Source organism: Lates calcarifer, linkage group LG7_1, assembly GCF_001640805.2.
Source record: "Lates calcarifer isolate ASB-BC8 linkage group LG7_1, TLL_Latcal_v3, whole genome shotgun sequence".
Taxonomy (NCBI): Eukaryota; Metazoa; Chordata; class Actinopteri; family Centropomidae; genus Lates; species Lates calcarifer.
Genome location: NC_066839.1, coordinates 10,055,461 through 10,075,079, shown reverse-complemented (window position 1 = coordinate 10,075,079; position 19,619 = coordinate 10,055,461). Strand labels below are relative to the sequence as shown.

Genomic DNA, 19,619 nt, shown 5'->3' with positions numbered 1-19,619 from the left:
GCACAGCCTTGTTGACACTCTTCCCTTGCCAAGATCTGGGAATTTGTAAGGAAAACAATCCTAACGTCCAGAAAGATTAGCCCATATCCCCACTTAACAGTTTGAAAAACAACCCCTGTGATGTATGTAGGTGCGTGCGTTGGTGAAATTAGGGTTGAATAAAAAAGGTGAGCCAAGGGGGTGTTGGAATTCAGTGAAGTCAGCGTGGCAAGCCAGGTCACTTCACAAACCAGAAATATGACAAGCAAACTGTAAATCACTGCTGCAGCTTGTAAGATGTGTGGGGAGAGAAAAGAGAGGGAAAAGAGAGGGAAGATAAAACTGTGAAGTAAATATAAGTGAATCTGACCAGTTTCATCTCCATCTGGACACACACACTAATTTCTCAGGATCCAATCAAACCATCGTTTAGCATTACATGTGTTTAAAGTCACATTGTTACCATACCATGATGCTATTAACTGAAAGAACTCTATCTCATTATTGGCTTTGCTTACTGAAAGAAGAACGTGTTTTTGGATTTAAAGTTGAAGACAGACAGAGCTCGCATTTTTGTGCGCCTGCTCATAAACAACTACTAAACAACTGAACAATTTGAATCTACAGGAGGTTTGCTCTTTTTTCCATCTAAAAACCAATTTAAAAAGCCCTGAAGCTTCATTAACAATATATAGTATATCTGAACTTTGGTAAATCCCGTAGGATATTTGGTGCATTTGCCAAATAACAAATACTTAAGCTAAAGAAATGACAGTGCACTTAACAAAATAATACCTTGTTTCATAAAGCTTACACACACCTTGATCAGACTTTGGAAGAACAATGAAGATACAAAGCAATTGTCACCAGCATCTGCCGTCAGAGTCAAACTGCACCTCACTGCACCACCTGTGGCACACCTAGCTGCCACCAAGCCATGTGTCACACACACACCTGTCAAACTTCTTACCTCTGAGTTTGAGCCCACACCCTGCCATTTTTTACTGTAGGCTGGCACAATCTCAAACCAAAGAAGCAGCAAAAGCAAAAACAGGGGTGGAAGAGATAGTCCAAGAGTATCAGCAGCACAAAACTGAATTAGACATTCCTGCTTCTCTCTCCTCCTCTCTCCTCTGCCTCTGTTGCTCCTTGACCAGAGAGGGAGGAAAAGATCAGAAGAATGCAGCAGCAGCAGAGAGAGAGAGTGGGGAGGGAAAGAGGGACACTGCCAATGAAAGGGAAACAGATTGGGGGCAGAGCAGAACAGGACAGGGCAAGCCAGGGGTGGGGAGTCATAATGCATCGTGGGATAGGGGATGAACACAGATAAACACTGTTCTGCACCATCCCTGTGTGCAACAGGACAGAACGCAAATGCTGTCACAAGGTGGAACAAAGAGAAACAAAGAAGAGCATATCAGGCAAAGATCAGCGCACTAACAGACACAACACAGGATGACAGTGGGTGCAATGTGGTGGGGTGAAGGCATTAACTTTCTGATCTACGTTTGCTGGAAATCTACCCAACTCAAAGTTTGGGACACAAGACATGCCCGCCCTCATCTGATCAAACCACCAAGATATCATATTACACTTTCACCCTAACCCTAACCCAAAAGAGCTTAGATGAGAGCAAAAACATGTTAAAAGAAATAGCTACAGCAATTTGTTTGTAAAAATGAGGAAGATAAAATTAGCAAGTGGTAAGGTTTTACTAAAGAGTGATGTCAGGTGTGTGTGTGTGTGTGTGTGTGTGTGTGAGAGAGAGAGGAGAGAGTGAGATGAGTGTGAGAGAGGGAGAGGAGAGGGAGAGAGAGAGAGAGAGAGAGAGCCTACAAATCATACCCTCCAAATGTAAGGGAACATACTTGTTCTCTATAGACTCCAGCAAAAATCACATCAACTTCACTTCTATGTTTTTATTTTTATTATTTTTAAAATGAAGTTAGAAAATTGCCACTGAAATCAGTGACTGATGTGTGAGCAGTAACATCATATAGAGAATACAGCCTGTACTTTGATAAAAACTGGAGAAGACTCCTTAGATGCAAAAACATAAACAAAAAGTGAAACAATAAGGATTTTTGCCTCCTGCCTGTTCTATTATTAAAACATAACCTGATACATGCAAAAAGTTTCAATGGATGCAGCAACACATACAAACAACATACATTAGAGATGCTTAAGATTCACGGCAGCACATCCACACAAACAGCTAATATATGTAGACTGAAAACCAAGCACAAACACAAAAAAACACTTAAAAGTGGCAGTGGCTGGTCAGTTTGCACATTAAATGAATAAACAGCTTAGTTTCCTGTAATGCCTCTGAGAATTCGATGATAAATTCCTCCACAGATACATTACAGATGTGCTCATCCACTTACCTAAATCAAGACTACTTTCATGCTTTCCTTTCCTTCTGAAAAAGTTACGCTTTCTCCACGACATCCACTTACTCAAATTCATGATGGAAAGCAAGTGTTTTTACAAAAACAAAAAGAGAAAAGAGAGACAAAGAAAGAAAGAAAGAAAAACAACAAATCCGGAACAGGAAGAGAAGGTGGTGTCGGTGGTGGTGGGAGAGTGAGAGAGTCAGAGTGAAAAGAGAAAGAGGAAGTAGAGGTGTGAGATCATTTATCGAGTACGCCGGGTGTGTTTATTTGGGGGTGCTGGGTCGGCCTGTCTGATGTTACATCACAGATGTGTTCACACACACACACACACACCAGGAGGGTGAGAAACGTGAGTGACAAGAGCAGGGACTGTTTCAGCTTGTCAATTAAAAGGTAAGTGACAGGTGACAGAGGGGTTTGTGTGTGTGTGTGTGTGTCATATGCATTGCTGCAACTGACAGCTGATTCTCCCCTGAAAACACAAAGTACTGAGGAGGACGACAGCTCTCATTCTCCCACGTTGCAGAAAGTGACAGCAGATAAACATGACCCACAGTGACCTAAACCTTAAAACATACTGCTGACACTCTGAGCTAAAACAATGCCCTCCTTTGCAAATGTTTACATGAAAGTGAAACCTATGACAATCAAAATGACTCACAGAATCACACATGTATTGCAGGACAAAGGGTCAAAACTGTGACATAGCTCCTGACATTTAATGCAGGTCGGTGAGCCAGCGCAGTGGAACAGGGAACAGGGTAAAAGGCCTAAGTCCATTTGCTCATTGACATATTTAGTCAATGAGGACCAACTGAGCAAACAACTCTATTCCCACAGAGAGAGTAAAATAGAAAGATGGGAGCGAGAGTAAAGAGAAAGGGGGGGGGGGCATAAGAGAAAGTCAATTTTCCTGTGTTTTGTTTTCTCGCTTCCTTTCCTTCACAAAGAGGAAGTGGAGGAGGAATACCAACCCGGTCCACCCGTGACCAACTTCCAGAGTCTGAATGAATTAAATCCACTTCCTTCAATGGGGAGTGTTTGTGGCAGCTGGTCTGGTCACAACTCAGTGGAATGAACTGGGTTGGGTGAGGCCTGGTCTTGGCAGTGACTGAAGGAGTCAGACCAAAAAGGGACTTTCCACTGGGCTGCGTCAGTCGTGAACCCAGAGGGAGCCCACCCCCCCCACCCCTCACGCCCCACTCTGTCATTTCGTCTTCACACACCACCCTGAGAGCATCCATCATCAAGCTGCTTGAATGAAGCCGTGCGAGTGCGTGCACACTGGCATAAACATCTGCCTCTCTCTCTCTCTCACACACACACACACTTCTAGTTCTTCAAATCCCACATCTGACTGATGGTTGGAAGAAATGAATAAAACCTTTTATTTTCATGTCTCATCCACAAACATTGGCTGAGTTTACATGACATTCAGAGCTGTTTGTTTACTGGATGTTTGGTGTTTGCACTTGAGTAATTAGTAAGACAATTACTGATGAAAACTGGTGCGGTTATTTGTCTGTCGACCAATGCATTGAGAAACTACTCCGTATGTCACACAGCCTTGTGAAAAAAAAAAATCAGCCATGGATTGGTTCGTGAATGAAGAGACTGGCTGTGTATCCTCCTCTGACTGACCACCAAAGCTTCATCTCCCACAAGCCCAAGAAACCACATGAGATCTAGTCTACATATTACCTAAATCACTTAAAATTAAGGTCAGTTATTCACCACTGACAGAAGATCAGCTTCCCTAAAGGAAACTTCCACTGCACTGTCACTCTTTGATGTTCAGTGTGCTGCAGGAGTTTGTGATGAAATGGTGTAATTAACTTTTTTTGTTGCGCCCTCTTTCCTTTAGCCTCCCTTCCTGGAAGTCAACTTTGATTTCAGTTTGTTATCGTCACTAGTCACGAAAACAGCAAGAGCCGTAATCAAATTTCAACATGTTTCGTTTCAGCCACACATTATGCCTTTTGTAGATACTGTTAGAGATAAGTTTGGGATTTTCACTTCTTTCACAAAGGATTTCTACTTCGGTGATTATGCGTTTATGATCTTTATCTCAAGACAACATCACATACCACTTAGCACGACCAAGAAATCACAGAAATATTGAATTAGCTGCTTTTAGGTGTGTTTTAGGGTGAATTTTTCCATTGAAAATACTACTCAGAGGTGGTGGGGGTACTCTCTCTTACTCACACACACACACACACACACACACACACACACTCAAATGCATTCATACAGAGCAGATGAGTCAGTGGTCCAACCAACATCCAAGTGAAAGAAATGGAAAGTTCAGCTCTCCCACAATGCCACAGGCCTCCACCCAAGCACTTGAAAAAGTAGATTCCCATGTCTAAATCCTCAAAATCTCTTTGCAGAGGTGCATAACATGGAGCCACAATATCCTCCGTTCATCTCTGACCTGAAACCTTTTGGCACATGAGTTGCTGTCTCTCTCCCACTCTGTCCTGTCTCTATCACTACCAGTCACTCCATGCAACATTGGAATAATATTCCCTCAAGGCTGGGATAGATCTTTACAAGGGGAAAACCCTATCTATGGAATTTTGGTATCAATACCATATTTAACATACATATTGTGTCAAAAAGCTATAAAATGTTCGCACTATGTACCTAGTTTTAGCACTACAACAAGTGACACAAACTTGCTAACAACCAAAGGACCAAAACAACCTTTAGCACTATGTGAAAGTGGGGAATTACAATAGAGGGTTTCAATCCCATTAAGTTATTTACTCAGTAGTGAAATGCCACTGAAGCTTTAAAGGGTTAATCTAAACTCTCTCTGGGCCTCAGCCTGTTTTTTGTTTTATTAAATCCTGTCATGCGAGAGGTCAGAAGGTAGATTGGGCTTTGTAGCCCTAATGAGCTAGGAAAAGGGGGCAGACAGGGGGATTTAAACTGGAAGGGGGTGCTTTGGAAAAGGGAGATTCACAAAAAGAGGAGGCTGGTTTGTACGTGTTTAACAACCACAGGCCCATTCAAGACTGATCATTTTCTGCCGTTTCCAGCCTCCTCTAGAAGAGTTTAAATGTCATATGGGCTGGGTGGAGTGTCTGCGTGCTGCTTGATGCACATACACGTTCACATGCACATGGACCAAAAGAAGCAGAGTCCCACACACACACACACAACCGCACCCAGGGGAGATGTTTTGGCCAGCGCTTCCATTCCCAGATTTCCAGCCAGGGTTTTGCAAAGCTAGTTTCCTCCCACTTCCCAGGCAGCCAGATTCAGCTACTAGCAAAGAAACTAACAAACACACACCACTTGTGACTATATATTGCTGCAAAGACACATCCAGCTGCATTCCCTGTAGACATGTCCCATCATTAAAGTCAAAACATACTCATGAGAACTCTTGCTGACCGTAGACCCATTCAGCAAAATGAAGCTGAAACACCAGAGGCAAAGAAAAAAAAACAAATTCAGGTCATGACATCTCAGAACGAAGGGGCGGCCACAGTGAAAGCTCCATTGTTTTGATTTGTGTTCAGTGCTACCCACACATGCAGATGCATACCCATTATTATGTATTTGCATAACACTGCATGCCACTGACTGTTGGAAAACACTTCTATGCCACTGCGAGGTGGTGAATATACATCCAGATAACCTTAATGTTTCATCCAATTATTTCTGAACAAGTAATCCAATATCTTTCCACACATGCACTCACACAGCAGCTGGGAAGTTTCCAAATACTCAGTCCACCCTACTGCAAGACGACAAAGCTTGAAATTAGGACTTGTGACATGTAGCTGAGCTAGTATGGTGACAAGTCACACCCTCCACACCCTCAGTTTGGTGACGATCACATTCCTGTTCTGGTTAAACAAAACAATATTTCTTTCATTATACTGCTTGTCACACCCAAACATAATGTATAAGCAGATGATCCTGTGTTCAGCTAAACAAGTAAAGCTGAGACATTTGAGTGTCAACACAACAATTCAACAAACATAATCAGTTTCAAACATATTGGATTGGATACACTCAAAGAGCTGCAAGAGTCACCCACCAAATCTTAAGTGTGTTGCTTGGGACTGCCAGTGTTTCTGATCATATTAACAAACACACACTAAAAGTGTGAGTAATGAGTGAGGGGAAGAAAAGGCATACACAATAGAGAGGAGAAAGATGGAGACCAACAAGACCAGGTCAGGTAACAAGAGTTGTGTAAGTGTGGTTCTGTGAGAAGGCTCTCCCACAGCCGAGCTCTCAAGTGACAAACAAACAGAGAGGGAAGAAAGGTCAGGTGAGTGTCCATTATTGGGTAATGGCTGTTAAACAACAGCCCCTGACCCTGTGGATGATATTTGACCTTTCACATTTGTCTGCACTCTGGATTGGGCGGGGGGGGGCACAGTCAGGATAGGTGGTTAGAGCTTCAGGGGGTTGTAGGCTAATCCAACCAGAACTTTGTCAAACACTGTCTGTAAGCACTCCTTAACATCTGTTTCAGCCACTTTACAACTGCTGCGCCATATAGCAAACCACACACATCTGGATTCCCAACTGAGTTTAGTTCCTTAGGTCAATTTTAAGGCTGCAGCTAATGATTATTTCTATTCTAGATTGTCTGTAGATGATTTCTGCTGATTAACTATTTAATCTTGTAGTCTAATAAATGTGCAAGAACAAAGAATAGCAGCAAATAATCACAGCTGAGAAGCAGAAAGCAGGAATTTTTTCAAAAACTGATTGAAACAATTATCTATAATCACATTTGTTGCCATTCATTTTCTCTCCATTGACTAAACTAGTTAAACTAGTCAATTTTGTCAAACTTCAAGGCTTTAATGACTTTTCAGTAACATCTGCTTACAAAATACTAAAATGCTACGTCCACCAACTTAAGATTCTACCAAAGAAAGGCATGTGGTTGTTATTAAGTACTACTAAAGTAATTTTTGTCCAGATGCACTACTTGTGTCATCTTTACAGAAACTTTTACCCGGCACCCCTTTCTCTTCTGTCATATACTCGACATTTTTCTCTCCCTCCCTTCTCCATTGTGGGGACTTGCATAACAACATGACACGCTGGAAAACATGAGCCACCACCCCCCCAAGGCACGCCCCACAAGAGGCGTAAGTGTGCATGTGTCTGTGAAAGCGACGGGCTGTCTAACTTGCTGACCTCCATTGAAGGAGGCAGATCGACAACACACATACACACCCCTGCCTCGACACACGCTGCAGCGATGATCTCACACACCAGCTGAAATAACTGATCCGGAGCTTCGAAATAATACAATGTGCTCACTTTCTCCACAAGATCAAGACAACCAGCGGTAACTTTGTGCCAATCAGTGATGACGACAAAAAAAGAGAGGCTATGCAGTTTGAGAACACACTCACCTGTTGCTCAAACGCTCCCCCATGGTGGCCAGCATGGAGATCACTTGAACAAGTGTACTAATGGTTTTCTCACAAGGCTTATCTCAGCTGTGAAAACATCCTTCCACCTGCCCACCACACACACTCACACTCACCTGCTTGTCAGTCACTTCTCATAGCCCACGTTTCAGCTCCATGTAGGCTACAAATGTCTCTCTTTCACACCATCTATCTTTCTGTCTTAATTTCTGGGAGTTCTCCTGGTTTAACCTGGTGTCACGAAGGTCACACACTCTCTTAATTGTAAAATAGATCCCCTAACTTCAGCCATATTTACATAGGCCAACCAAATACACTTGTGCCACAAAAAAATCCATTCACAAAGTAAAGATAAGAAAACAGTTAGGCAATGGCCTGCAAGTTACCTCAACACAAATGCGCTCTGCTGTATTTTGTGGGTTGTTTTAGTGCAGCTAAGCTACGTGCTAAATTTTCCCCTCTTTGCCATAAAAGAAAACATTACTTTTAGGGTTGCTAGGGAAACCTGAATCTTTGTAAGAAAAGCATTGTGGTCTGGAGACAAGCGTTGTAAATTACAAACTCCATCGGCACGGTGGAATTCCTGGCAAGGAACCTGCCAGTGCTCCAAGGCCGGGCGGGTGGGGAAAGCTGGCATATGGACCAGACAGGATGGATAAATCTACACTTTTCTTTATTCTATTTTCTGCTGCATTTGACAGTCAACCATACAGAGAGTTTGGCAGGTGTGGAACCAAGAGTTTCACAAAAGCACATGCCACCACTTTTTCATGCCATGTGTTTTTATGGTGAATTCATAGTGCAAATTACAGTTACCAGTTAGTTTCCATACAAGGCATAGATATGACTTGGGTTAGTTTTTGTTGAGGGATGACATCATTACATGCTTAATTTGTTAAGTCTACTACACCATGTTTGGCATATGGTTTAAAATATACTTCCGCATATTTGCTTGCTTCCCTCTGTCTTGCTACTGTGTGTAATATAAGTAGTGTCTTGTAAACCCACACTGTACTATATGCTGGGTACCACTTTTGCATATGACGCCTGAATTAAAGTATTCATTCACTAATTTACTATGAAACTTATCATTACCATCAATATCATAAACTACATACCAGACTCATGTTTTTTGTGGTTAGGAAGGTTAGTGTGTGTAAGAATAAAAACCATTTCTTATTTTGGGTGGGAGGTCTTCAGTTTAACTTTCTTCTTATGTCACCCCAACATAATTTGTAAGCAAATGCACAGCGCACAGTCTGATTCCAAGAGATTCTGTGAGCAGAGACAGAAACACTGTATCAGGTAGATACTCTACATATTGTGCTGACCTTAAATGTTTGCAGTTTGCTCAATTAAAGCACTCCTCCTGTTAGAACAACAACTTGTTTGTGCGTCTGCCTCTCTCCGGCTGAGGGTGGCGTCTATAAAAGATTAACCTATGGAATGGAATGATCCACAGAGAAAGGGATCACAGGGTGTGGCTCACTAAAACCCATCCCTGCATTCTTGTCTTCTCTCTTCTCTGCTGCCATTGGTCACCTGTTCCTGTTACTTTCTCTTTCGCCTGTTCTCTCTGTGCCTTTGTCGCTTGTTTTGCCTCTGTCCCTTCTCTCCCTTGCCTCCATGGGAACTGAGGTTAACTATGCACAACAGGATTTCTGGCTGTGTCAGTGTTTCCTTTCAGTGACTGCTCTCGTGCACGTACAACAAACAGATCAGCTCTCTCTATGCAGTTATGAGGCGACCTGTCGTTTTATCACAGAAAATTTGGCAACACCTGAATTTACAGCACACACAGACTTACACATTCTGCATGCCATATGGTGCATTAAAAAGGCTCCAGACAACATACCAGATCTCCATTTGATGATGTCGTTGAACTCTTCATTGGCTCCTCCCTCTGCGATGTCTCCATGTGATGCCATGGTTGACAATTAATCCAATGCTAGATTAGCTGAAATTGTGTGATACAGTGTCAGGTCTCTTGACACACAGTGAAACAGCCTTCTTTCCGTACCTGGAAATGAGAATAAAACTTAAAGTCAAATTCAAATCAATTGCATAGTTGCTCAGCCCTCTAACACTTTACTTCTTCTATTAGCTCATTTCGGTTTTAATGTGTACTTAAGTGGTGGGAACTAATTAAAAAAAAGAGGCCTAGAAAACAGAGGTGTCACATGCACTGGAACCACACACACAGAAAACATTCAAACACTGTCACATAACACACAGGAAGATCTGGCACTTCATGAGGAACACCGTAGGTCGTTAAAACGCTAACAGCTGTTTGAGACTTGCACCTCCATGTCCATTCAGCACTGTCGGGGAAGAAACAAACTGTTTTCACACCATGGCCTTGGGGTTACAATCAGATTTATGTGTAAAACGACTCCCGTAATAGTAATTGATGCTGTAATAGCTGACAGTTACGCTGTGGACTTTTGTAAAGCTTATGAACAAAGTAGACAATAATCTCTGAGTTTGAGACACCAGCAAATCAAGATAGTAGAGATGAAAGTGCTCTTTGGTTTTTCTGTTGCTTATTTTGCCACAAACCATCACACACACTCAAAATCTAATGCACTCTTCTATTGTTGAATTCTGCTGCACTTTATACTGAACTGCAAAGTTTCCCCTATGTATCAGTCGTAATATTCCATTGAATACACGCTGACTGCCTCTAACTATATTAAGTAGATTTTCATTTAGTCTGAAAAGTCCTGGCAAACAAATTAATTTCAGACCCTGGACACTGGACAGACTGATTTCTTTTAAAGATGTGCAACTGATCAGAGTTTCACTTAAAGAATGAATGAATCATTATATTACTCAGAGTTTTTAATTTGTTATCCTGTGTTAATGTTTACAAATGGCACTGTTGTTTCTATCTGTCACATTTCAGATTGACACAGGACCCTGCAGTGTGTCAACTTTCAGTCAGTGTTAGAAAATAAAACACCATCTGTCAAAATCTCCAAACGTTCAACTTGACTAAATGAATCACTCAGTCCTTGCAGCAGTGTTACAGGATATTTTTATGATTGTGTTCTTGCAGCTTTTGAAACCTGCTTTTTACTGGATCGCTAATGCATGTGCTTGTGGTCTGTTTTAATTCAAAGTATCCTCTCATTAAAAAAGTCAACCATGCTCACTCCCAAAAATAGCTCACTTTTACCATGAAAGGAGCTGATGTGCAGCTTTATCAGGCAGTGCTTGGTGAGTTACAGTTCTTGAGAGATGATGCAAGACCCAAAAATAACAACTGTAAACTAAAGGAAAAGGCAGTCTCATTTATCTTGACTGGTGTCTTCAGAATTTCGGTTCCTCTCGCTGAGAGAGGAGGTTTTGACAACCGAGGCAAAACAACTGAAGGGATACAATCAACCAGTTTAATCTGAACCCTTTGAAAGTTGAACGTTTCAGCAGGCACAAATGTAGTTTCTAGTTCGGTTGATCTGAACAATAGCAGAGTTTCAATGCCTTGTCTTGAGCAAAGTAAATTTAAAGCACTACTATGCTGTGTTAATCTGACGAGATTACCGCCTTCCTGACAAAAAAAAAAAAAAACTCAAGTATACTGCAATTTAACACATGAAGGGACTTAAAAACAGCAAATCTGTGTTGGCCTTGTCGTAGTCAATGTTTTATCTCTTTGGCATGACTGCAGTGTTTCGATCTTGCGTGACTATTCATCAAGCAATTGCAAATCTGGACACTTACAACTACGTGCAACACCTCAGGTTAAACGAGAACAGTCATTGTTTGGTATTTGAACATTTTAAAACGCTTAATTTACACATCCAAAGTCCGATTTTAAACTTCATAATAACGGACTACAGCTGGCTGCTGTATCCCGTTTGTACAATGACGGTTAACATTTAACTACAAAGTTCGAGGTATTTCATGGATCCAAATCACACACACAGACTCACCTCTGCTGTCACCGAGGAGTCAGGGAGACGTGTTCCCTCACAACAAGTCCAAAACGTGTAGAGTATGAACAGACAAATAAAACCAAAAGTGCTGAAAAGTTTAAAACTTAAAAAGTACATCAATTCGGTTAATTTAAGGCATTTTCTACGAGGTACTAGGCACTCTTTTCTTAACTAACTAGCTTACTAAAGGCAACCGTCCCTCAAGCGCATCCAGTCTCCACAGTGTGCCTTAAAAAAAAAACCTTAAAGAGACGCCTTTTAGCCACGCAAGGCAAAGCACATCTATCGTAGTCTAGAAAACACACGGCAGGCTGTCTCTTGGAAACGGAGAGATGGTTATTACATTTCACAGGTCAAACGCCGCAGTACTGTGGACTCAGGTCCCACAACTTTGTTCCTGTTGCTTACTTGACTCTTTCTCCCTGCTGCTTGCACCAGTGTCAAGTCGGGGAGAGTTAGCTAAACATAGCGGAAATGCTTTGATATGTCTTTCAAAGTAAAAGCCCCTAAAACTCACAGCTAAGTCAAACCAACTGGCAGTGGCAGTCGTACTCATTGTCTTTCCCAGTAATTGTGCAAATTTTTTGAAATCTTATCGGGTTGGTTATGTAATGATAGGTTCACGTGAAGGCTTCCAGCATTGAAATACACCCTGTCACCGTAATGGGAACATGTGTGAAATTTTAATCGACTTTTCTGTCATGAACTCTAAGTGATATAACAACGATTAATGTTGACATTTGCGACCGATGAAGTCGTTTCGTGAACGCCGTATCAGTCACTTTTATTTTTAAGGTTTTGAGCGGAGGCACAGCGCTAACTCTGGGCGACTTGACACTGGACTTGAGCTTTTTCCCTCTGGCTGTAAAAGTTTTCCTGACGCGGAGATGGAAACATGGCGCGGTGGGCGTCACGTGACGTAACATCAGCGGAACCAGTGATTCCCACTGGAAAACAAAAAGCTTTAAAAGAAACTTCAACTGTGGAATAATAACTGCCATGTTTATTAGGACAAGGGTTTTGGAAAATTTTCCACATAAAGACACAAAGAATTGTCTATTTACACATGGCCACGTGTTTTATTGTGATGTGTGTGTGTGTGTGTGTGTGTGTGTGTGTGTGTGTGTGTGTGTGTGTTGTGTTTTTCTTTCACTAGAATGAAAACTGTTGACTGTGATGAGTAGCAAAGCCACAGTATGAAAATTCAACATTCAAAATCGTTCTCAAGTAAAAGCAGAGCAAACTGTGAAGAATGGCCCTTGTCAGTAATTTTATTTTCCTACTATTGGATTATTACAACTGAAGCATTAACATGTAAGCAGCATTTACTGTAAATGCTGCAGCTGTTCAGAGAAGACTCAGTTTGAACTACTTAATACTGCTCGGTATGGTAGTTATTGACTGATAATATGTTGTGATGTATATTATTCTTGTGCAAAGTAACTAGAAAGGATTGTCAATTTATTTAAAAGTATAATATTTCCCTCTAAAATCTGGTGAGCTGTATGTATGAGGTAACAAGACATGGAAATGAAGTGTATGGTACAGTTTTCGTGCAAATGTATTTAGTTACATTCCACCAGTGACTAGTGTTCATTTTGTTGGTGCCCCTTGCCCATGACAAACTCTACTAAAATAAAATACTGGACAAATTTGGGAAACTTAAAGACAATAAGTAAGTATATATGTGTATGTATGTATATACATGTACTAGTTACATCTTAAATCTAGTCAATTAATATTTTTTATTATACCAAACCAGTCGAAGGTAACACCAGTAGCATAAAATAGAAAGTGTCCTGCTACAAATCCACAGTATTTAACTTCCATTATTTTAGAATTAATGTGTTGAATATATGAAAGACTTATTTCAATAATAACAAACTTTATTTATATAGTACATTTTATACAAAAGATGCAAAAACCAAAGAGCAGACCATTTGAAAATACAGTTATAATGTGAAAAGCCCATTTTAAAATGAGGGAAGGTAAATTAGAAAATAACCAAAATAATACTGATGATATAAATAACCATAATAATAACAGCAACTCACATTATAGACCCTTCCACTATTTTTTGTATTGGGTTTCATTTTATTATAGTGTGAGATGTGTTGGCCTGTAAAGCAACAACTTTTCCAGTACCTGAGGGGACTGAATAATAGATTAAGGCCCATTGGAACGAGTCTCTGAGGGTTTGGGGATACAGAGATGTTGATCTTCCATTGTAAGCCCTAATCCTACTCCCTCCCTCTTCTCAGTTGTCAAGGCTCTTTTGTGGATGCTTCCTCACACAGCTCACAGAAGAAGCTCAGTTTCACAAATTAGTGCTCTTATAGGCCTCGAACACCTATCGCGTGACAGAATGTTTGTTTGGTGGTTGTTATAAAGGGAGCAACAAGACAAGTGGGAACTCAGACCTGTAAGTTCACTGACATATTTACACAGATTAATAGGTAACACAAGAAAATCAAGTATTCAAGTCAACAGTCTTTTGCACACAGTTAGAAGAGCTGCAGCTATTTTCTGAGAAGCTTTTCCTGTGGCAGATGCAGATGACTGGGTACCCATGTGTCCAAGGCATCGCCCTTGCACTGAAATTATAGGGATGAGAGTGTGTGGGCCTTCAGTGGGCCACTGCTGGACCCCAGCCCAGAAACTCCAACAAGGGCTCAGAGTGCCCTCTTCTGTCCCAAAGGTGCAACTACTCCTAAAAGATTGACGTTTGCCTTCAAGACAAGTACAGCGTAAAACATTAGATATTTAGATAGTTATTAATGTTCCTCAGAATGAGCCTAGAGAAAAGTCACATCCACCAAATAAGTAAAATGTATGTATAGCTCTGACCGCATGAGCCAGCAGGAGGCGGGCTTGTACCTACTACAGAAAATATCTGAACAGACTTTGTACTACACTACCGCTTATCTGATGTTAGAATTAAGCCTAACATTATTTGACCGTCCAGATTATTTGGCATTATCGTACCATCGTTGTTTAATTTTAATTCAAACGTCATTCATTCATATGATTTGTACAAAAACGCTGCATTTAAACGAAACAGAAAACGCAGAACTATAGTGAGGAATGGCCGTTTGCAGTATATTTAAGTATCTTACACTAGTCGAGAAAGAATACTTACCATCACAACGGACGGCTTGACTTTGTCATTTATTTTTTCGCTTCTGTAACGTTGCAGCGATTTACGGAGGCTCATGATATAGCTCACCTGCTATTATCACCTCATCAACGGGGTGGGACATTAGATGGAGAGACAGAAAACTGCTGCTTACGTGCGATGTTTGCTATCATGAATTGTAACGTATTGTTTTATGATGACACTCCCTGTTTCGGATACGGTACTGCTATGTTGTCTGCCGACACTTCGTGATGATGACAGAGACACCATCAAAAGACATTACCAGGAGTGGGGTTCGAACCCACGCGGACATATGTCCATTGGATCTTAAGTCCAACGCCTTAACCACTCGGCCATCCTGGTGTATACACCACATCCCGCCACATTGCCCCTTCAAAAAACCATCATGGAACGAATTATATGTGCTTACTTTCATGTTTATTTGTCAGGCAAATACTGCCTTAGCTACATGAACGTCTTTGTTAAACTAGTCCTGCATCAACAATGGCTCATGAGTAGCAGCACGACGCTAGCGCAGTGTTGGCAGCTAGCAGCTAACTTGTGGAGTAGCACCGAAGCGAACTAGCTAATGACACAGCTTTTCAACACACTACCGCGGTGACTTGCTGTGTTTGTGACTTAAAATTTTATACTCAAAACAAAAATTGCATCTTGCTGGCCTGTGAGAACATCTGCTGATGCATCTGTCGTTACCGTACCACTAGTCAGTAAGATATCTAAGCCTACAAAACAAGAATCAACAGCTAATAACGTTAGCACATGCTAACTGATAGCACAAGTTTCGGCAGACTTGGAAGTCCGCGCGGCACGATGCAGCTGCACATATAATATACAAACAAATCGGGGCAGTGTCAAGCTATTTCTGCTATTCATTGTAAGCAAACGTTGCGAAGCAAGCGAAAAAACCAAGGAAACCGAAAGAAACCTCGAGTCATTCATGGAGTCATGCAGAGGAGGCTGCCAAATAAAGTCCGTAGAAAGTTTGGGGACTGAAAGTGACACTGACGGCTGCTGCTGGGTATTTCTGCGCCTGTCATTCAATCACACAAGCAGGACAGATGCTTTCAAGTCGTTTGATATTCATTTCTTTGCATGTACATTTTTACAACATATATTCAAAATAAAAAAAAGATATAGTTGGATTCTTCTGATAAGTACAAATGATAAAAAGCTCTCATTGGCATTGATTAAATGTAGCTTTAATATAATAGTAATAGAAGAGAGGGTAGAATGTCTACCTTACGTGATTTTATCTGTTTTTATTCTGAGCAACTGGTCCTAGGATCCAGACCCTCAGTTCACTGTGTTGTAATTGTCCCTGATGCAGTGCTTTCTATGTTGCATAGTCCAAATAAATTCATTTTTGATCAAATTACCACACAATAAACCTGGGGTCATGTAAGATACCAGAAAAAAAGTACACACACTGCATCAAGGGGAGTGGAAAGGAGTATTTAGAGGAGCCCAATAGCTTATTTTTGTCCCAAACACATTAAGTTTGGCTACACCGATGTGGTTTCTGTGTATCAGATGGTTATTTTTCAGAAACAAAGAAAAACGCTAGAGCAGATTTTTCCCCATTCTTCAATGAGGAAATAGATGTCATTCCTCTACTTTTAAACTTGATTTCACTGTGTGACAGATACCATGTTTGTACACTGCTCAGCCTATAATTGCAGTTCTTATCAATATTCAGTTTGATATTTTAAACCAGGCTTGCAAGACTTAAAGAATTTTTGTCACCAACATGATACACCTCTCATCATCTTTGGCAATTTTACTCTCTCACAATAATGTCTTGGCTTACTTTCTTCCATTTACAACAAACCAGAATGAGATTTCGATGACTACAGGTAACCTCAGCATGTATCCTCTTTGTGACCTTTATCATTTACTGCATTTCTGCATAGTCACAGCTCTTCTTATTGAATCTCATGTAGCAGCACCAGCTGCAATTTACCAAGCCTCCTTACATGCTGCCACTGATCACTCTCGTGACTCCAATTCTTCTGAATTTCTGAGGAGCATGTGAACCTTTCCCACATGACCCAGCTGACTAAACTGATGTTCTGCCAGTGACGACAAACTGGGTTTAATTTACAACAGAATTTATTTTGCATATCAGTGAACTGCTCAAAATGTTCAGTGTTTCGACTTAAATTAAAATACCATCCTTTTAAAATGTAAACTTCTCTCATGCACACACACTCACAATTAGATTAATTCTCTTATTTTTCTGTAAATCAAATTTTAGACAGCTGGTAACTCCAAACCTTGAACAGTTTAAAGCTTCAGGTAAAGAAATGTAGTGTGCTACTCTTCAGGGGTTGGATTTACCATGAATAAAGCACATTCATAACATTCCGTTTCAGTTGGCCATTACTGTCAGCATTGGTAAACATTTCTATTAGTTTTTCAGTGATCCATTCAATTGCATAAAGTCAAAATAAGTCCTAAAATGTTTGGTTGTGTCTCCAACAGGGTAGACAGGGACAACACTGTCGAAAAGGATTTTTCTTCTTGTACTGTAAAGCCCTCTTGATGTGAACGTTGATTTTTTCCACATATTCTTCAGTGCGACACACATTGCTCTCGATGTTATTGAGCATGCATCCCTGCTCCTCCACCAGCACGGCCATGTTCAGGAACAGTTCATGGACCTCCTTCATCCTGGCCTCCAGCTCCACCAGCTCCTTGTGTCTGCCTTTAATCTCGCACATCGCCCACCGGCATGAGCGTGCGCCTTCTGTCGGCAAACTCTGGGACAGCTCTGCCCATCCCTCACCACCTTTGTCCACCAGCACGTCCAGTTGCTCGTCTGTGATTTCAGTACCCAAAATGGAAGCCTGCCTCTGGATCCTCCCCCGACATGTACTCTTCTGCATCTCCTCGGCCTTGTTGTAGTCACTCATGGTGGTGTGGAAGGCTCGGGTCAGTGTGTCGTACTGAACTCGGGCAATGCGGCTGACGGCGCAGTTCTGACCTTCCTTCTCCTCCAGCTCGCTGCTCTCCTTACCCAGAGCCTGCAGGCGGACATACAGGGCCTCACCACGTTGCTGGATCCCCCTGGCGATTGCGTCAGAGTCCTTTTTGAGTAGGGTGAAGCGTCGCATAGAGGTGCCAAAGCGTTCATTGTGTGTGCTCAAACGCTGTACCTCAAGGCGTAGCAAGGAGATCTCCTTCCGTATGGAGTGGGCCTCCTTCAGGATGCTGTCGATAGCTGAGGAGTTCTCAAACACCACTGCCTGTTGAGACAGAGTCATCTTGTCTATGTCATACTCAAGGCCATAACACTCTGGATCGTTGTCCTCCTGCTCCTCACTGATGGTGTGCAGCCTCTCCAGCATGTCACGCATTTTGTCTGAGAGACCAATATGAAACAAAAATGTTGGTTAGTGGGCTCATCTCTAGTCTAGCTTTTGGTTTGATGTACTGTTATCATGAAAAGATAGTGTCCATTATCTTTTCACTTTTTAGAAATCAAAGTTACTATCACATTTGTTGTATATATCAGATTGTAAGGATCTTCACCAGGTTATAATCCCTCCCCAAAAGAGCTCACAAACAGAGAACATGTGAAATTTTGCATTAAACATTGTGGTAACAAGGCTTACATGTACGGCCTACTGGCTGATTGTATGTAAAAGTTAACATTATATAACTACTGAGTGATAAACACAATGATTGGTCAGTTTTACCTGCAGTAGGTTTTCTTTCTTTGGTGAAAAACAATGGCAGCAGTCACGGCTCAGTAGCTAAGTGGAATGTCGTCATTTAAACCAGGAACAAGGAAGACTATTGAAAAACACATAACTTTTCAAAGTGGGGTTATGGCAGAAGATATATATATATATGACATATGTTTATCTGAACATTCATTTTGTCAACCTTATGCTTGGCGAGGCTTTGAAAGTTGGGGTGCTTGTCTCTATCTTTGTCAATGACTCTTTCATACAATTTCAGTCTTTACACAGAAAATCCATTTCCTCATACATCATATTGGCAAAAGTTCATTAAACTATTTCAAAAGCTGTGACAATATATTATAAATCAAGTAAACTTCCTCTTCAGTCCTGAATTTACAAGCTGCCTCAGCAAGCACTAATGTAGCACTAATTAAGTCCTGTCAATTATCCACTTGTCTCCAGGTGCCCCTGCTACACCAGAAAAACAATCAAATATTATTCAGTTCTCAAAATATATCTTACCTGTTGTGACTGGCTCCCAGAGCACAATCCCCTCAGTGTTTCTCACACTGATTCATTTGGTCCAAGGTGCTTGGTGAAAGCATCTTTTTACTCTGATGAAGGAAGTCAGCTGTCTGTTCAGCGTGTGTGTGACTGCCACCCCCTCCCAGGTGAGAGACATGAGCCTTCCCACTTTAACACTCAGTACTTCCTTGATGGCAGATGCATTTTTTTCTTCTCTTTCTTTTCTTCATCTCAGAGAGCAAGAAACTGGGTTGATTAGATAAGGTGACATTCCTCTCCAATAATGCATCTAGAACAAGAAATTTAGTGAGTAAATCTGAGAAATTAAATTAAATTTGACACTAAACCACTGGATCAATGCAGAGCAAGCTTATTTTTGTAGAGTGACAACACCTGTATGTGTGTGGATGTCAAAGATGTAATTGAGGTGAGGGAACCATAAATGTTTCAGGAGGCCAAAAGCTGGACAAAGAACCCAGAACATACCTGGGATCATAGATATTAATTATCATAGTTGTTAT

General features: G+C 41.2%; 2 protein-coding genes and 1 non-coding gene across 3 annotated transcripts in view; all 3 read right to left on the bottom strand.

The window, feature by feature from the left end:
• Positions 1-12,168, bottom strand: part of LOC108880895 (dystrophin-like) — a 169,394-nt gene extending 157,226 nt beyond the window's left edge. Inside the window, 2 exon segments of the mRNA XM_018672611.2 lie at positions 9,648-9,812; positions 11,728-12,168. Of these exon segments, the coding sequence (XP_018528127.1) occupies positions 9,648-9,720 (73 nt within the window). The 5' untranslated portion in view covers positions 9,721-9,812; positions 11,728-12,168.
• Positions 12,169-15,146: 2,978 nt separating this feature from the next.
• Positions 15,147-15,229, bottom strand: trnal-uaa (transfer RNA leucine (anticodon UAA)). The gene has a single exon. It is a non-coding gene; the product is annotated as a tRNA-Leu (tRNA).
• An 844-nt stretch (positions 15,230-16,073) lies between these two features.
• Positions 16,074-19,267, bottom strand: LOC108880894 (syntaxin-11). Its single transcript, XM_018672610.2, has 3 exons — positions 19,096-19,267; positions 18,586-18,682; positions 16,074-18,248 (listed from the first exon to the last, which is right to left on the bottom strand). The coding sequence occupies exon 3, from the start codon at positions 18,241-18,243 to the stop codon at positions 17,341-17,343; it is 903 nt and encodes a 300-aa protein (XP_018528126.1). The 5' UTR covers positions 18,244-18,248; positions 18,586-18,682; positions 19,096-19,267; the 3' UTR covers positions 16,074-17,340.
• Between the last annotated feature and the right edge of the window lie 352 nt (positions 19,268-19,619).